This window comes from Telopea speciosissima, chromosome 10 (genome assembly GCF_018873765.1).
Source record: "Telopea speciosissima isolate NSW1024214 ecotype Mountain lineage chromosome 10, Tspe_v1, whole genome shotgun sequence".
In the NCBI taxonomy this organism is placed as follows: Eukaryota; Viridiplantae; Streptophyta; class Magnoliopsida; order Proteales; family Proteaceae; genus Telopea; species Telopea speciosissima.
In genome coordinates, this window is record NC_057925.1 from 12,899,482 (window position 1) to 12,916,802 (window position 17,321).

The 17,321-nt window shown below is 39.2% G+C and overlaps 2 protein-coding genes across 2 annotated transcripts; both read right to left on the minus strand.

Moving 5' to 3' along the window:
* Window positions 1–8,953: 8,953 nt before the first annotated feature.
* Window positions 8,954–9,676, minus strand: LOC122643285. The gene has a single exon (XM_043836921.1). It carries the CDS (start codon window positions 9,674–9,676, stop codon window positions 8,954–8,956), a length of 723 nt encoding a protein of 240 aa, XP_043692856.1.
* Window positions 9,677–13,861: 4,185 nt separating this feature from the next.
* On the minus strand, window positions 13,862–16,988 carry LOC122643286 (transcription factor ORG2-like). The gene is made up of 3 exons (XM_043836922.1): window positions 16,898–16,988; window positions 14,313–14,557; window positions 13,862–14,233 (listed from the first exon to the last, which is right to left on the minus strand). Exons 1-3 carry the CDS (start codon window positions 16,986–16,988, stop codon window positions 13,862–13,864), a joined length of 708 nt encoding a protein of 235 aa, XP_043692857.1.
* Window positions 16,989–17,321: the final 333 nt, after the last annotated feature.

Sequence of the window (17,321 nt, forward strand, 5' to 3'; positions counted from 1 at the left end):
CAGTTCTCAGTGGCTTCGGCCTAGGAAGCTTTGAGGGTGAAGGCAGCTGTGCCCTGGTGGGGATGGGCTGTTTGGCATGGCAGTTTGCAACCTCGCGCCTCAATCTTTGGTTGGAGATTGGTACAAGGAGGGCTGCCAACTGATGACAAGGTAACATGCAGAACCATACCACTAGTGTCCAGATGTGAACTCTGCCAACCTGAAGTAGAAACAGCACACACATCTTCCTCGAATGTAATTTCTCAAGGCAGATTTGGAGGGAAGTGTTGTTTGGCTTTAATGCAAGTTAGGAAGGCTTCCCATCTATTGAGCTACTGTTTTCGTGGTGGAAGAAAAAGATTAGAGTAGTACCACTACTAGAAATATGGGGTGCTTTACTCATTTGAACCTGTCAGCAGATTTGGATGGAAAGAAACAGGCGTCGATATGACAATAGATGCAGTGGTCCAGTACAAGTAGCTAAGATGATTCACAATGAGGTTTTGATATGGACCAGCATCAAGGGAGTCAAGGCCAAAACGGTTCAGGATTTGGTGTTGGCAAGAAAGCTGAACCTCCCCCTTGTTAAATCTTCCACTAAGCACATTATTGAGGTAAAGTGGAAACGGCCCTTGAGTGAGTGGTATAAACTCAATGTTGATGGCTCATCACTAGGGAACCCAGGCGCCATTGGTGCAGGTGGACTCATCAGGAATCACCAAGGTGTGGCAATTCGGTGTTTCTCTTCATATCAAGGGGTGGGAACCAACTTCATGGTAGAGATGGAAGCTTTTCTGGTTGGGGTGGTAGAGGCACGATCCTTAGGCATCAAGAACCTTTGGATTGAAACAGATTCAGCAGCCTTGGTACTGGCGGTCCTATCTCCTAAAATCCCTTGGGTCTTCTTGCAGCGATGGTGGTCTGTCAAGTTATATCTGGATGACATATAATGGAGAATCACCCACTGTTACAGGGAAGCTAATGCGGCTGTAGACGCCTTAGCAAATCATGCGGTGAAGCAAAAGACTTTAAGCTTTTGGAACATTCCACCTCCCTTCATTGCTGCGACAATCTCTTATGAAATGCAGGGCAGACCTTATTACAGATTTCCATAGTTCATGTAGGGAATTAAATGTATTTGAAGATCTCTAAGCTGGGGTATCCCTAGTTTATGTAGGGAATTTCTAGAGATTGGTGGATTTTCTGAAACTCTATGTAACATATTTTCACATTTGAGAAATACAAACATTGCTGATCTTTAGCAAAAAAAAAAAAAAGTGGATTGCAAGCCTGTTAAGAAAATTTTAGCGGCTTTGATTCCAGGTTTGCCTACTTCATGTCCTTTGTGTAACAAAGATGATGAGTCAAATGAACATATTCTATTCTATTATGATTTTTCTGATGCAGTGTGGTTCCAATCGCCCTTGGTTTTGAGGATTGATAGCTAATCTATTATTTTCTTGATGAGTGGTCGAAGTGGTGGATGGATGCCCATCAAATCTCCCTTATGGGCAATAATATGGGCCATATGGAGAGTTAGGAATGCATTTCGATTGATTAGAAAAGCCCTTATTAGTTGTGATATCTTGAGTCCAGCTCAAGCTATAACCCTCTATTAGAAAGATGATTCTAAACTACATGGATAGAAGATAAAAAATACAAACAAATCAATTTATGATGGAATCATGATATATCAAATGAGAATATTAAGAGAGATCATTATCATGAACGTATCATAGAAAGATGGAGAATTTAGGTCTAACACATAACATGAAATATGCGAAGGCATGAAAATCTAACCTAATAATGCAAGGAATAAAGGATGACATCATGATGCAACCCCCCTACGGGGCTGCTTGAAGACGGATCGGGAGAGTATTTCTTTGACCAGAGATTCTAGCAGAATGACCTCTAAGTAGTATTTTAAGGATAACCTTGTACTGGAATATGAGATTAGGGTGATTCAAAATGGATTTTAAAGAAGACAAAAAGGGCTACAACTTTGGTTCTTTAAGGTTTTGCAAAATAAGACTAGAAATGGGTGATAATAGGATGTGAAGTGAGGGTCATTGCACAGATCCGAATCTAGGAAACTATAAAATGAGTTCCCAAACTTGGTGTGCAATATAAAAACAAAAAAATGGATGTTATGAAATCGGTTGTAGGTTGAAAAGGATGAAAGAAATATGAAAAAAAATACTAAAAAATAATAGGAAAATATATAGTACATATGAGGATGAGAATAACTCCAAGAAAGTACAATTCTAGGTCCTTTGGTGGAGGTAAGCTTACCAACTCTTCAAGGTTGATGGAGGCAACACTTCAAGGTCACCGAAGGTTCTTCATTTCTTTTAGAGTAAAGATTGAAACTCAACTTGGTTCACAAGAGTGCTTGAAGCAACAATGCAGAATTTCATTTAAAATGAATGTCTTACAAGCAACATAAATAGGCCTTTTATAGGCAAACAAAGAAAACCCTTAAAGTTCATACGATATCTCAACCGTTGATTTTCAAGGGTTGAGATTACATGCTTAATTCCCAAGAAAAAAAAATTTATAGAAAACAAATAACTAAAAGTTAAGGCATAGGGGTTGTTCCAATGTGCCTTGATACATGCTTCAAGGTTAAAGTGGGTGTCCCAATAGAAAAGACCTTAGAAGATGTTTGTTGCTTTGTAATCTTTTAGGAAGACTCTCTTAGACTAATGGAACTTTGTAGTCTTCAAGAATGACTCTTGGGAGAATTAGTTAAAGGAATTTGGACCAAGAGAATCTTTGGGAGAAGGGCTATCATATCATCAAGCACTAAGGATGTGAAGAGAGTTCACATCATTCTCTTTGCTTTCACATTATCTTTCCACTAGGGTAGTTGAAATAATCATCAAGGAGGATGCCACATCATTTTCCATTATGAAGCTTTCCACATATCAAACCCTAATATTTCTTACGATATCTCAATCATCAATTCCAATTAAGCTTCAATGGCTGAGATTAAACTTTTACATTGCATAATAAAGACTAAGAAATGTTAGTCCTGGGCTTGCTTTATTTTATGAGCCATACCTAAGTGTTAGGCCTTGGGTTGAACTTGAGTTTAAATATGGGCTGATCTTCTAACAATTATTTGGTGCTCAAGTGATCTTGGTACGGGCCTGCATCACATTAACATGCATGATTAAAGAACATAAAACAACATGCTATAACAATAAAACATGAATGCAAAACTTTGGGTATTTGATCCTACCTTATATGATCTTTACCTAGTAAGGTAGGATTACACACCCTTTGGAGCCTAGGACAAAGGAAAAACAAGAGAAGAAGATACTCCAACCGATGGAAGGAAAGTATAAGTTTAAACACTGCATTTTGACACCTTGGGAGATCATCCTGACGATGATGATTCATACCTAGTTAGCTCCCTTCCACCTATTTAATTTGGTTTTATGCAATTAAGGTCATCATTGGCTTAGCTTGCATCTGAATAGACTTACCAATGTTTTTCCATTTAATTTACCACTCAATGACATTGGTTTTATCTGATGTAATGTTTTGGGTTGAGTATCATTGAATCTCTCTGTGATCCCACCCCATTACTGTACTTTTGTTCATTTACTATTTCAAAAATCCAAAATTTAGTTGAATACATTGGCCTTGTCAATTAGGTGGTCGTGTATAGCGTAATTAGGAGCCATATATCCTCTAAAATATTTTTCTTATTTTAGTTCAGAGATGAGAAAAGAAGGCTGAAACATTGAATCCTTTACACCAAAGTAGATTAAGATTTAAACTAGTGGTGAAAACTAAAATCTTCTAATTAGAATATATAACTCTAATTATTTAATTTAAAAAATTTAAAATTTAAATGAAATAAAATATAAATTTAAAATGAATGATTATATTATAAAATCTATTATTATTATATTAGTATATTTATGGTTATGTTAATTTCATTAATATTAATATTATTAGGAAAACTTATCTATTAATATAATTTTCTTATTACTATTAAGAAAATTGTATTAATAGAAAAGTTTAAATTTTAATTTATTTAATAATTAAAATAAATATAAAATATAAAATTATAATTATGTTATTATGTAAGATTGTATCAATTTCTATGATATGATAGGTATTTTGTATGGAATTGAATATGTAATTTTTTTTCTTCTTCCCTTAAAAGAACAGCACAGACCTTGTTTTGTTCGATCTATTTCTTTATCTAGCCATGAATCGTATGTTTGAGACACTAGTGACAGAATTTTCTCAATTCCAACCGACTAGGTATATTTTGTCGATTTTTTGAGTAATATAACTGGAAATCCCTGGCAGTGATTTTTTATGTCGTTTCAGGTACGTCACGAGTCAATTGAATCGGTTGAATTTTTTGTTCCTATTGAAATGAATCTAGATTGATGAGGGATTGTTCAATGATGCTCGAACATGTACTTGTTTTGAGTGCTTATTTATTTTATTGGAACATTCCAAAATAACCATGCCTCTGACATCTTTACCCCAAGCCATATTTTTTTATTGTAAATAAATTATGCATTAAGTCCAATTGCAATGATCCAGTTCAAGTAGATCCTAGAGAATGTGGGGGACATGGCCACCCACTTACAAAGTTTGATGCAAATTTATGAGTGTAAATATATGTTTTCAAAAAATAGTAGATTCAATCTCAAATAAAAATAGACTAATGGCCAAGATGCTGATCTCTTGCTGAGTACCTGCTATTCCGATGCCAAGCTGTGTTAGATCCTCTGCAAAAGATCTAGAAGCACATTTCTTGTTTCACAGTCCACGTTTTTTTTTTCTTTTTGGAAAAGGTAGAATTTAATTAATATAAAGGGCCATAATTATTTACATCCTATAATACTTCCTTCCATTGGAATCACCCTGCAGAAGAGAGGTGAGATCCTCTGGAAGACTTTCTATACAAAAATGAATTTCCTCACAAGAGCATAGAAATATTGATTGGAAGCCAGCACAAGAGTTGATCTCTCGGACATGGTGCAAGAACACACATTGCTCAAAACCTTGACAAAGGTCATGGATTTCCCCAATCAAACTCAGAACGTACCAAGCGGCCTGTAAATGGCTCGTGATCATCTGGACTGCCAATAGAGAATCAGACCTAACTTGTATCCATCTGTAACACATTATTATCCACTGTAGCACCAGCAATTGCGAAGATGGGCCACCCCCTTTCGTCATGGCCAATAGCTCCATAACCCCCAATGTTTCCTCTACTCGATCCATCACAATTAATGGCTACCCAAGCTGTTGGTGGCTTGGGCCACACAAAAGTAGATCCAACTGGGTTGGAAAACATAACATCAATTCTCCACCGGCCAAAGTAATCCCTGTTGATGCTCGAGTCTGGAAGGCAAATCCTCATTGCTGTAAATCGAGTTCTTGTCTCACAAATGACCTGATTGAGGATCTCACTAGTGTTGCACTCCTGTTGGAAAATTTTGTTATGGCACTCTTGCCAAAGCCGATAAATCATACAAATCATATTAAACCTCCTTACTTGTGAGATGAGTGAGCTCCCCTTGAAGTGTCGAGTCATCCAATCCACTTCTTCCTGCCAAGATGATAGAACATCTCTAGAGAATCCACCCAGGTGCAGAACGCCTTTCCATACCACTGAAGTGTATGAACATTGGAAGAGGAGATGATCCGTTGTTTCAGGGTCGTTTTGGCATAGGGGGCATGTGGTGTCAAAGGTCTAACCCCACGAGGCCAACCTACACTTAGTTGTTAGCCTTTGTTTAATAGCGAGCCAGGTGATAAAGGAGAAGCGAAGCTGAGCAGTAGGGAACCAAATAAGGTTGTGCCAAATAACTTTCTCTCCCTGTTTCCGCACTGCCTCCCATGTAGATATGAGGGTGAAGAACCCATTCGTGGCAGGGGTCCAAACGACACGATCTTCTTGCAATCGGCCATGGATTTTGACATTCTCAATTTTATTCTAACGGCTTTCAATAGCAAGGTCAGAAATAGATGCATTCCATTCGCCGCTCCTTGTGCGAAGAACCTCAACTCTATCAAAGGTGTGCCGCCCCAGCTCCTCGACAACCAGTGTACCTGGAATGCTAAGAGGACCGTTGGGCAGCCATGGGTCATACCATAAGAGCATGTTTGTACCCGATTGGATGAGGTACCTGACACATTTAACCGCAACTGCACGAGTTTGCAGAATCGCCTTCATGGTATAAGAGCAATGTGTGGGAACTAGGAGAGACCAAATTGAGTGCTTTTGCAGCCATCTGTGTTTCACAAATAGCACCCACCCATTAGAGGTATTAGAGGCAATATTCCAGACTTGCCTCATTAAAGCTACTCGATTCCAATCATCCAACTACCTTAGCCCCAAGCCACCCTCATTCTTGGGTTTGCAAACAAATTTCCCAGCCAATTTGTAAGCACCAGAATCAGAGTTTCCCCACCATAAAAAGCGAGCCATCACACGCTCCAACTTCTTGAGGGTGCCCTTTGGAATAGGAAGGACATTCAACCAGTAGGTGATTATTCCCATAATCACTGATTTGAGAAGGACCACCCGACCTGCATATGATAGGGCTTTTGCCTTCCAAGTTGAAAGGCGTCTCTCCACTTTGTTAATCAACTCTGCGTAATCACGATCATGAAGGGCTTTAGATGAGAGAGGCATACCCAGGTACTTGATAGGAAAACTTCCCACCTCAATACAAAGAGTCTGGCAGAAGAATGTCACCATTTCGGTGAGGCAGTTTGCAAAGAAAACAGATGATTTTTCTCTATTGATAGATAGCCTAGACATCATAGAGAATTGGTGGAACTACTGATCCAAAACCACAGCATTATTCTCCGTCGCCTTGCCGAATACGGATAGGTCATCAGCAAAGCATAGGGATGTAATCTCAGGTTTGTCGCCAAATTGGTGGTAAGCAAACTTTCCCTCCTTCACCACTACTATAAGAGAGTCTATAAACACTTGTAACACAATGTTGAACAGGAACAAGGACGTAGGGCATCCATGCCGCAGACCTCTATTGGCCAAGAAACACAGTGATTGTGCCCCATTCAAAAAAACAACATATCCTGGGTTGATGACACATTGGATTACCCAAGTGATGAAAGATGGGGGGAAATTCAGATGGAGCAGTAGAGTAAACAAAAACTCCATTTCACCTAATTGTAGGCCTTCCGATGGTCAAGCTTGGCTGTGAATCGAGCCATACCCTTATTGCGGTGATAGTCATTAACAAGCTCTCAGCAAGAAAGCACATTGTCTAAAATCTGCCTACCCTCGATAAAGGCCGATTGATTAAACCCCACAAGGTTGTGTATCACCTCCTTTATTCTATTAGCCAAGAGTTTTGCAATATATTGATAGATGAAGGAGCTTACCACAATTGGCTTGTAATCATGGAAAGTGTTTTGAGAAGCACCTTTTGGAACCAGCGTCAACCTGGAGAGATTAATCTAATCGGGGAGGTACGGATTCTTGAAGAACTCCAAGATTACATTCCTTACGTCACTCCCAGTGATTTACCATGTCCGTTTATAAAAGCATGCACCGAACCCATCAACTCCTGGGGCACTGTCATCGTTAGCTGCAAAAATCACTTGTCTAACATCATCCATGGTGAATCCCCTACACATGTTCTCTCTTTCCTCCCATGATAGAGACCTATCAATGGGGAGCTCAACAGGAGGACACACAATCTGAGGGGAGCCCATAAACGCCTCTGAAAAAAAACCAGCAGCTCCCCTGTAGATATCATTATCTTCGGTGAGCAGATTACCTTCCAAGTCCTGAACCGAGGAGATTCTGTTTGTAGCTCTCCTTGCTTTCAGAGACCTGTGAAAGAATTCTGAATTGTAATCACCATTCTGCAACCACCGGATCCGCACCTTTTGCCGCAGTTCTACTTCTTTGATTCGCATTAAGTGTTGGAGCTTTTGGACTGCCGCCCCCTCTCTTTGCAGCACCTAATTCTGAAGAGACCCGAATGAATGGCAGTTTGGAGTTGCTCCACCTCTTCCCTTGCATCACCAATCTGCTTTTCGAGATCATGAAAAGTGCCCCTACTCCAGCTCTTGAGCTTCCTTCGTAAGGCCTTTAGTTTAGATAAGAGAATGAAAAAAGGGGTACCCTCAATCTCTTGATTCCAGACGTCTCAAACAAGCTGCAAAAAGTCATCGTGCTCCACCCAATGGTTAAAGAAAAAGAATTGTCTCCCGTGAACCTTTGGAGCAGTGCCTAACGACACCATCATTGGACTGTGGTCCGAAATTCTTGGATTCTGGAAGTGAGCAAAAGAGGTAGGGTAGGCATCCATCCAAGATTGATCACATAACACCCTATCGATCCCTATCGATCTTAGAGGCAATATGGTCACCTCCTTGACTCTTTTTGGACCATATATAGCAACAGCCAGTCCACTTAAGATCCTGAAGTTCACACTCCATAATGCAATCCGATAGTGGCCGGGTTATTTGATCGATCATCGGTCTCCCCTCCCCCCCCCCCCCATTTTCTCGTTTGGAGATCTCAAAGCATTAAAATCATCGAGAACTAGCCAAGGGTGGCCATTTGAGCGGCTTAATTGGCATAAATCAGCCCATAAAGCCGCTCTTTTAGGGTGGAAATTGCCACCATATACCACGGTAACGTTAATAATCTGCATGTTATGCTTTATAGTTACCTGAGAGTGAATTAATTACGAGGTGGTATGGACAGCATGGACATCCACGTGCTCCTCATCCCAACACCATATTCGCCCCGCCTCGGTAGAGCCATAATTAGTATGTGACTTCAATCGTGAGCTAAACATCCGATATGAGTTGGCAAAGTTGCTTGATCTCACTCTAGTTTCCACTAGCCCAAAGAAGACCAATTTATTTGATGATGCCCAATCCATCACACTCCTCCGTTTTGCTGGGTCATTGAGACCTCTTGTTTTCCACATACCCATTTGGATCATTAAGAAATATTTGAGGAGGGTTTTGGCACAGGGAAAATTCCACCCGGACTTCTATCACGTTCTCGCTGAGCTGGAGATGAGTCCACGTCCTCCAAATTTTTAGGCCTTAAAGTATCCTGCTCCTGTAAAATAGCATAACGGTTGCCATAACCAACCTGTCGCAGAGAGTTACTAGCGACCCCTGCCGTTTCATCAATAGATTGGATTATGGCTCTAACGGAAGAAGTAGTTCTCATATTCTCAATGTTTGAGACGCCAGCTGTCCCATTTGATTCAAAGGATAAAGTGACCATTGGGTTTAATGGGACAGCAATACTAGGAGCAATAGTACTAGGAGCATTAGATTCATGCAATGGTTGGGAGCCACAATCATGATTTCCATTATTATGAAGAGCTGTTACGTCAACACGATCCAAGCACATTGAATGATTCCCGCTCATCTCAGGTAGTCTCTGAGCACCGTGAGTGGCAGTTGGTTGACCACCATGAGCGGTAGCTGAACGACCACCATTAGTGGTAGCCAAGTGACTACCATGAGTAGCAGCTAGGTGGCCCCCGTGACCACCCTGAGTACCAACCGAATGCCCACCATGAGTGGCAACCAAGTGGCCACCTTGCGAGGATGAAGCACAACCACCATGGGAACCTGAAGGTCGTTGTGAACTCAATGAAGGAGCAATATTCGCCAGTGCAGATGACATGTTACCTGCCTCAAGCTCCATTGGTAATGCCTGCTTCCCCTTGCTTCTTCTTCAAGCACTATCCCATTGACTATCCTCCATGACAACTTCAGTAACAGGTTCTGGGCCAAGCTGAGGCGATGCCGTGGCAGCGGCAGTGCAAGCACTGGTGCGATCCGTGTGACCAAAAACTTTGCATGAAGAACAAATGGGGGGGACCCACTCATAATCTACCTTCAGTTCAATTATAGAACCATCCTCCAACATGATTGGAAAGCATGTGGGAAGCCCATCCTCTGCTTTGATCAACATGCAGCTTTGAGCAAACGACAATCTCTCCTTCTAGGATGTCCTTCGATCTGTACAAATCGGCTTGCCCAATACACAAGTTATTCGTCCCAGACTTCGACTCCCCCAAAAATGAAGGTTCAGCCCGTACAGCCTTATCCATAGTTCTTGGATAGCGAAACATCAGGCGCCCATAGTCGTAGGATCAACAGCCATGACCCCAGAGTCCAAGGGCCCTAATCGAGAGCTTGTCGGTTAACTCTGCAGCCTGAAAATCGAAGATGAAATTCCCACTCTCCAGACTGAAGACTTCTATGGCGCCCAAATGCGACCATTTCTCACGTACAAATCTCTTCATGGATGAGAATGATGGTCTAGGCCTAAAGACGTAGCCGACAAGCACTGCCTCCCAACGATTCCTCTCCTCAGCCAAATCATCCTTGTTGCATTATGCAACTTTCATGCCATTGACCATCACGAGTTCTACGAATGGTATTGTATCCTCACTATCATGCATTCTGTTTCCAGGGAACAAGCGTGCCCAAGACTTTGAAGAGTTCCCTCCCCACAGTAGGGGAATCGCCAGTAACAAGACCACCTTGGGCCACTGGGTTGGGACCACCGGTGGCCATAAAGCCTACAAACAGATAGGCTCGCTGAAACCTTTCTCCTCCCCACTCTTCCTCTACTCATTGTCAAACCTTCTCAATCCAAGAAAGAGACTCTTCTGGTTTCTAATCTCGCTGTTAGCTCACAACGGCTCCATGTGGATGCTCATATCTATGATGCGGTAAGTCTCTTAACTTATTTAGTTGGGTCCACATTTTTTTTTCTTCCTATAGAGCATCAAACTTTCTCAATCTAAGAAAGAGACTCTTCTGGTTTCTAATCTCGCTGTTAGCTCACAAAGGCTCCATGTGGATGCTCATATCTATGATGCGGTAAGTCCCTTAGCTCATTTAATTGTGTCCACATTTTTTTTCCTTCCTATAGAGCAATAAGATGAGGCATCTGAGATGGAAAGAAGTATCAAAGATGGGGATAGTGAAGAGTTGAAGCACCAAAATGGAAAGAGAGACATATAGAGAGATTTAAGGGGTTTGTTGGATGTGTTGGAGATAATCGAACGTTGACTAACTCTAGGATCTTGGATGACTCTATATGTCAGTTGGGCCTCTTCACTTAATAGCTTAAGTTTTTAGGTTGGACATTTCAATTTAGTATCAGAGCTACCAGGCCCACTACGTTGATAATAAACATGTACTACCATCCAAAAAGGGGGTGAGGGAGGGGAGTGTTAAATAATCCTACATAAAATATATCTGGGATCTTGATGACTTCATATACCAGTTGACCCTCGCCATCTAATAGATTAAGCTTTTGAGTTAGATACTTCAACATGGTATCAAAATCACTAGATCCAATGTTAATGACTTATGTACGGCCACCCAAAAAAATGGGATCACACATGCCACGTTTACTACCACCCAAACGAGGGCAACACGTGAGAGGAAGTGTTGAAAATAATCCCACATCGACTAACTCTGTGAATGGCTTCATGTGCCAATTGGGTCTTTCCACCTAATAGCTTAAGCTGTTAGGTTGGACACTTGGACGAAAAAGGTTATTATAAAAGGGTATTATTAAAATTTGTAGATGAATTTTCTAATAGTTGTGATAATGGAGGAGAAACTATGTAGGAAAAATATTAAAGGGTGGGAGAGATAAATTATATGGAAATTTTGACAACTAATGAGAAATTAATATTTGAATCTTTGGAAAATAAAATTGTTAAAAGATGTGGTCGAGCAATCCATCATCCTGTTATATTATATATTCTCAATAAGCTATCTTTTTTTTATTCTTAAGACAAGGTTAGAATCTCGATTTGTGTTTATCTATAGGGAGTTTCTTGGGCAAGGTTCAAGGACCTTAGAATTTTCCAAGTGTGTCATTATGAGGTTGGATTTCACCTAAATTAAGTCATTAATTATACCAAATTTCACCGTCAGGTTGAAGAATGATTCAAACCACATGGTGTTCTTTATTTAAATGAAATGTAAACAAAATTCCATTTTATTAGAGCTATAACCATCTCATTTCAACTTCAAATAGAACAATAGTTAAATCTGAATCAAATTGTAACACAATAAGTGTGAATGTAAATACTGGACATGTTGATGGATGAATAGCTAAAGACTTGAAGTTTCAGAACTGTGGATTGCATTCCCCGATGAATTGAAAACTTAGGCTATGTTTGGTATGCATTCTAGGTCGATTTTGCATTCTCGGACGATAAAAACAACTATTTTTATCATCTGAAAATGCGAAATCGACATAGAATGCATACCAAACGCTGCCTTTGTGTCTTCTCTTTCTCTCTCCTCTACCTCTCTTCCTATTTCTTAGGACCTATATTAGGCAGCATGCCTTGTGGTACTTCATTCTATTGTCTGTTTTGCATTTTGACATTGGAATCTTTTACAAACCTGTAAGCTTTTTTATGCCCACTCTGTTGGAGAAGAGGTCACAATAAAAAAAATGAAGTGAATTTTTCAATTTTCTTGATTCTAGGATCAGAAAAAACATAATTTTCAGACAATCCCATAGATTCCCCAAGAGCAGCCTCATTCTACTAACATGAAATCTAAGAATATTAAAAAGAAAATCTCCTTTATTGTTGTTCCCACCCCAATGGAGGGTTTTAGTAGGAATACAAGTAACTTACAAGAGTTATGCATAATGTCTATACAAGGTAGTTAGGTATACATTATAAGGAGGGCTACTACAAGGCAACCATGAGAAGAAGATTGTGTACAAGCCACAGGGTAAATAAAAAGAATATAGTACTGTCATGTAGGGAAAGAGTCATTGGTTATCTTATGGTTGTTCTCCCTGCTTCTGTCCAAACTGTACAATGGCTGCTTAATTAATACCCTCCCCTTTATTACTTGTTAGGTTATCCATAGCCAAAATCTTCAAAATAACTCTTCTGTGGTCTCACACATTGATAGCAGCTTCTGACTCAATAAGTCACAGTCCAGTCTTTGATTTTCTCTCATCTGTTGAATCAAAATTCCTTATAGTTAAAAAAGAGAGTTAAAGATAAAGAGGGGTTCTCTTTAATCTCAAAAGTAATTGACATTTATAGTCCCTGATGAGGAGACTATGGACCAACCAAGGTGTGCCCCATCAACATGGGGTCCATGGGGTTGGGAATTCGCTATCTGACGGTCGGTCTGACGGTATTTGCTCACAGTCCAATTACAATATGCCATGTCAATTGGCGGATATGACAAATCAGACTTAATTGTCAAAGCCAATAACCATACATGAACCATGTTACCTCTCTTACCTCTCTTATCATATCTGCTTTCTTTCCTTGTTAAGGGTGGGGAGGATGACTAGGTAATCTGAATTCTTAACCACTATAATGGTCTTAAGAAGAATCTTGCCAATAAGGCTAGGTTGGGTATGGGTTAAGAGGATATGGTTACAAATAAGAGCTTCTCTTCCTTCATATATATATTGCAAAAATCACTTTTTGTTGTTGGAGATGGAAGAGAGTTAAGGGGATAACCATCCCAAATTTTCTGCGGCGACTGCTCTCTTTGATGCCGCTGTTGTCTCCGGTAGGAGAGACTGCACTTGGAGTAGAGTTGTAGGGGTTCTTCTCTACCATTTGAATAGAATGCTTCAAAACATTGCGAATACATGTCAAAATGCTATCTATCAAAGTTTTATTAAGACTGCGTTTGGTACGCATTTTTGGAATGCATTCTAAGTCGATTTTGCATTCTCGGATGATAAAAATAGTTGTTTTTATGGTCGAAGAATGCATACCGAACACAGCTTAAGTCATCAAGGCTGAGAGAAAGCCTCACAGCGACCGTCAGGGTAGCAATTCCAATAAGATTAACACCGATTAATCAACAAAGTTCACAAGTAGAGAAGAAGTAAATTAACCTGAAGATGAAGATTGAAAAATACCACCTCCCCTGAAGACCCAAAAACTGAAACATCCAATACTTGAAGCCCTTCATATTCTAAATTCATTAAAACCTCTGAGAATGGTCTTCTTGTGTTCTTAGATGTGCAAATCTGAATCAGAATATCTTTTTCATCAACCCGGCTCACTGATACAGTAGGAAGTGATTTCCTTACAATACTATTTCTCTGTTTGTTATTTCCTCTGTTATAAACACTTGCTAAGATCTCTCCCTTCCTTTGCTTAAGCCTTTCAACTTGTTTCTGAAGCTCTGGTATGTACTTAAGAACACGCGAAACCGTTGCTGGAATACTTAATTTCCTCTGCAAATATAACCAAATTGAAATCATGAAAATTTAATTAGCAGAAATTTTAAAGACACATATAATTAACATATAATACCGTTTGATCAATTCCAGGAAGTATTGATCTAAGAGAAGAAAACAGATTGTTTAATTTCTTCCGGCGATCGCGTTCGCTTGCATTGTGGCTCAGTTTCTTAACTATGGCTGGATCATTGTTTATGACACTGGATGGAAGAGAGTCATTACGCTCTAATTGTTGTTCAAAAGAAGGGAAGGAGGAAGGGTCATTAATGGCTATCCATGACTTGTGTTCTTGCTTATAGTTGTCTTCTGTTGGCCATCCTAAGGTTGAATTTGAACACAAAGAAGGAGAATAAGCTAACATGATTAATGAATCTTTGGAAGAGTAGTTAAGTGTAGGGATTAATGAATATGATGAGTCAGAATCCATATTTATACTCTACTATAAACAACCACATCTTAGCATTTAATTAATCAAGTCTCACCAAGTATTATAATTGTTTAGAGTCTTAGGGGAAGATGAAGGATAGCCACTACTTCAGATTTTAAAATAATTTTTTGTTTGTTTGGCAACATTTCTTCTTCATTATGTATTAACAATTAAATTTAGGGATGCAATGACCACTATTTAGTTGTCCAGTTTCTTTGGAATTAGTTTAAAAAATTGAAGTCATTGTATGACATATGGTGAAAAGATTGATTCTCCAACTCTACCATTCTACAAAGAAATTTTTTTTTTTTTTTTTGGCTATTTGGACCATCAGTGCGATTAGTCCCTCACGCACACGTAAATGCCCCTACACATCCGTATCAGGTCTGCATTGAAACCAATGAGAACCATAAAAGCCGTGGGGCTGACCCCAACTAGTAACATCCTTGATATGGACAAAATGGTTTTTAGCCATCGAATTTATAAATAATTTTTTCATAATTTTTTTTTTCCCTAAAGATCAACAAAGTATGTATTAATAATATAAAATTAGGGAAAAAAATCTCTATCCGGGAGTGTGGCCTACGCCAGCACTTCCATAAGTCTATCTCTCTCCTCAAAACAAGGTGACAGAGGTGTCTTTTCACACGGGGAAGAGAGATAGACTCATGGGAGTGCTGGCGTAGGCCACAGTCCCATACAGAAAACTGCTTCCCATAAAATTATTACAAATTCAGAAATCCCCAAAAATAAAAAAATCAAATTAAAACAACTCCTCATCGGCAGGTAACCTAATTTTTCATAAGTTAAATTAGTTATTTATAGATTATTTGTTGTCTTGTAGTGGGTGGAACCCATATAATACACCAAATTCTAAAGTACAAATCAAAACTTCATGGTGCGACCCAAATTTATGGTAGCATTGCATCATTTGCCTAACTTGTTTTGTCTTTTTCTTGATTAAATTTATAATATATTGCTTCATATAATTGACTTCTCTTTAATTTTTTTTTTAGTTCAAGTTGAAAATTCCAATAAACTACATTAAAACAAAAAACGTTTCCAAATGAAATCTTTGATTTTTTTTTATTTTATTTTTGGTAAATAATGAAATCTTTGATTTTGACCTCACATAAATAGAAGTAGAAATCGACATTCACTGAATGTTGTTCTTTACCAATGAAAAAATGGTTTTTTATTTTCAAAATCCTCTCAAGAAAGATCCTGACTTTGTCCTTTGTTACCTGATGACTTCGCCAAAATGTTTGCAGTAGTTTTACCAAAGAAAAAAATAATAAAATAAGACACTAAACTTACACATCAAATTGGCACTCTTCATACATCTTCAATGCTCCCACTCTCTAGGTAATTGATCGAAGATCTTAGTTCTATCACCTTGATTGTTTGAAGTCATACAAACCTAATAAAAAATGTATCTAGCAAAATCTGTTATTGGTGAAACCTGATCTTCTCAATTCTAATTCAGAAAATGTTGTTGAATCTTCAACGGACTGTTTCGCCTTTAAAATACGCAAAAGGGACAAAAAGTGCATACATCATCGTCATAGGCGTTGATTCCTGAAGAGTTCGTCAAGACCTTCGATTTGATATTTATTTCGTCCTATGTTGATTGAGGACTAAACCAGATCGGGTGGGCTTCTGGGGCAGTTTTGGACTTTCGTGGGTTAGGCTTCTTTATATTATATCTTTATATAATGGTTATCTCTTTGAGAGATGAGGAGTTTGTGAAAGAAGTTTTAATTGTATTTTCTTCGCAAAATAGTGGATCTGGACTATCGCTCTACCTTCTTGGGGGTGAACTACATAAAAATCTCGTCTTGTGTGTATGTGATTTTTTTTTTTCAATTATTTTCTTATGCAAAATCACCGTTCTACTGCCTTGTTTTTCTAACAAAATCTGTCCTTTGTAATATTGGAAAGAAAATAAAATTTACACATACCACCCCTGAGGTTTGATGAAAGGATTATTTCACCCCTAGTTTTGGAAAATTCTGCATACCCCCCTGAGGTTTGCAAACGGTAACAAATAAGCCTATTCCGTCAGTTCATGACTAACACTGTTAAAAATTAGACTTGAACTCATAGAATTGCCCTTCTAAGAAGAACCCAAAATAAATAAATAAAACACAAAACCTGCAACTCATCTTCCCCAAAATCGATTGGGGAAGATGAGTTGCATCCATCCCTTAAAACGTTTGCCACTCAATCACTCCTCTTCAACCTCTTTGCCTGAACCGAGTCATCACCATCAGTCTCTGCTCCACCCTCAAACCTAAACCTAAACTCTGATTTGTTCACCATCACTCCCTGTCTTTCCTTTGATGCCCGTACAAAGCATTGTAATTCTATCCAATAGAGCTTTAGTATCTTTCTAGCATTGTATGCCAAAATCAAGCACTTGCAGAGGCCACTATCAGAGTTTCCAAAACTCTCTGCTCCACCCTCAAACCTAACCCTAAAACTTATAAGAGACGACTAGGTTTAGATAGCACCAGAGATTCAGAAGGGCTTTGTGGATACTTGTCATGATTTCCAAGCTTCTTCTTCCTTGATCCGGGCCCACAGAAGAAGGTACATTCACACCCATATGAGCTACCAAAGCACGAGAACAATCCTCCCCCAATTTCGCCTTCG

Excerpts from the sequence above, each read along its gene's own strand:
- LOC122643285 (XM_043836921.1), bottom strand. The coding sequence starts at position 9,676 with ATGGAGCTTGAGGCAGGTAACATGTCATCTGCACTGGCGAATATTGCT.
- LOC122643286 (XM_043836922.1), bottom strand. The coding sequence starts at position 16,988 with ATGGTGAACAAATCAGAGTTTAGGTTTAGGTTTGAGGGTGGAGCAGAG. Across the intron at positions 14,558-16,897 it reads GGCAAAGAGGTTGAAGAGGA|GATGGCCAACAGAAGACAAC; the intron begins GTGATTGAGTGG and ends ATTCAACCTTAG. Across the intron at positions 14,234-14,312 it reads TTCCTGGAATTGATCAAACG|AGGAAATTAAGTATTCCAGC; the intron begins GTATTATATGTT and ends TTATATTTGCAG.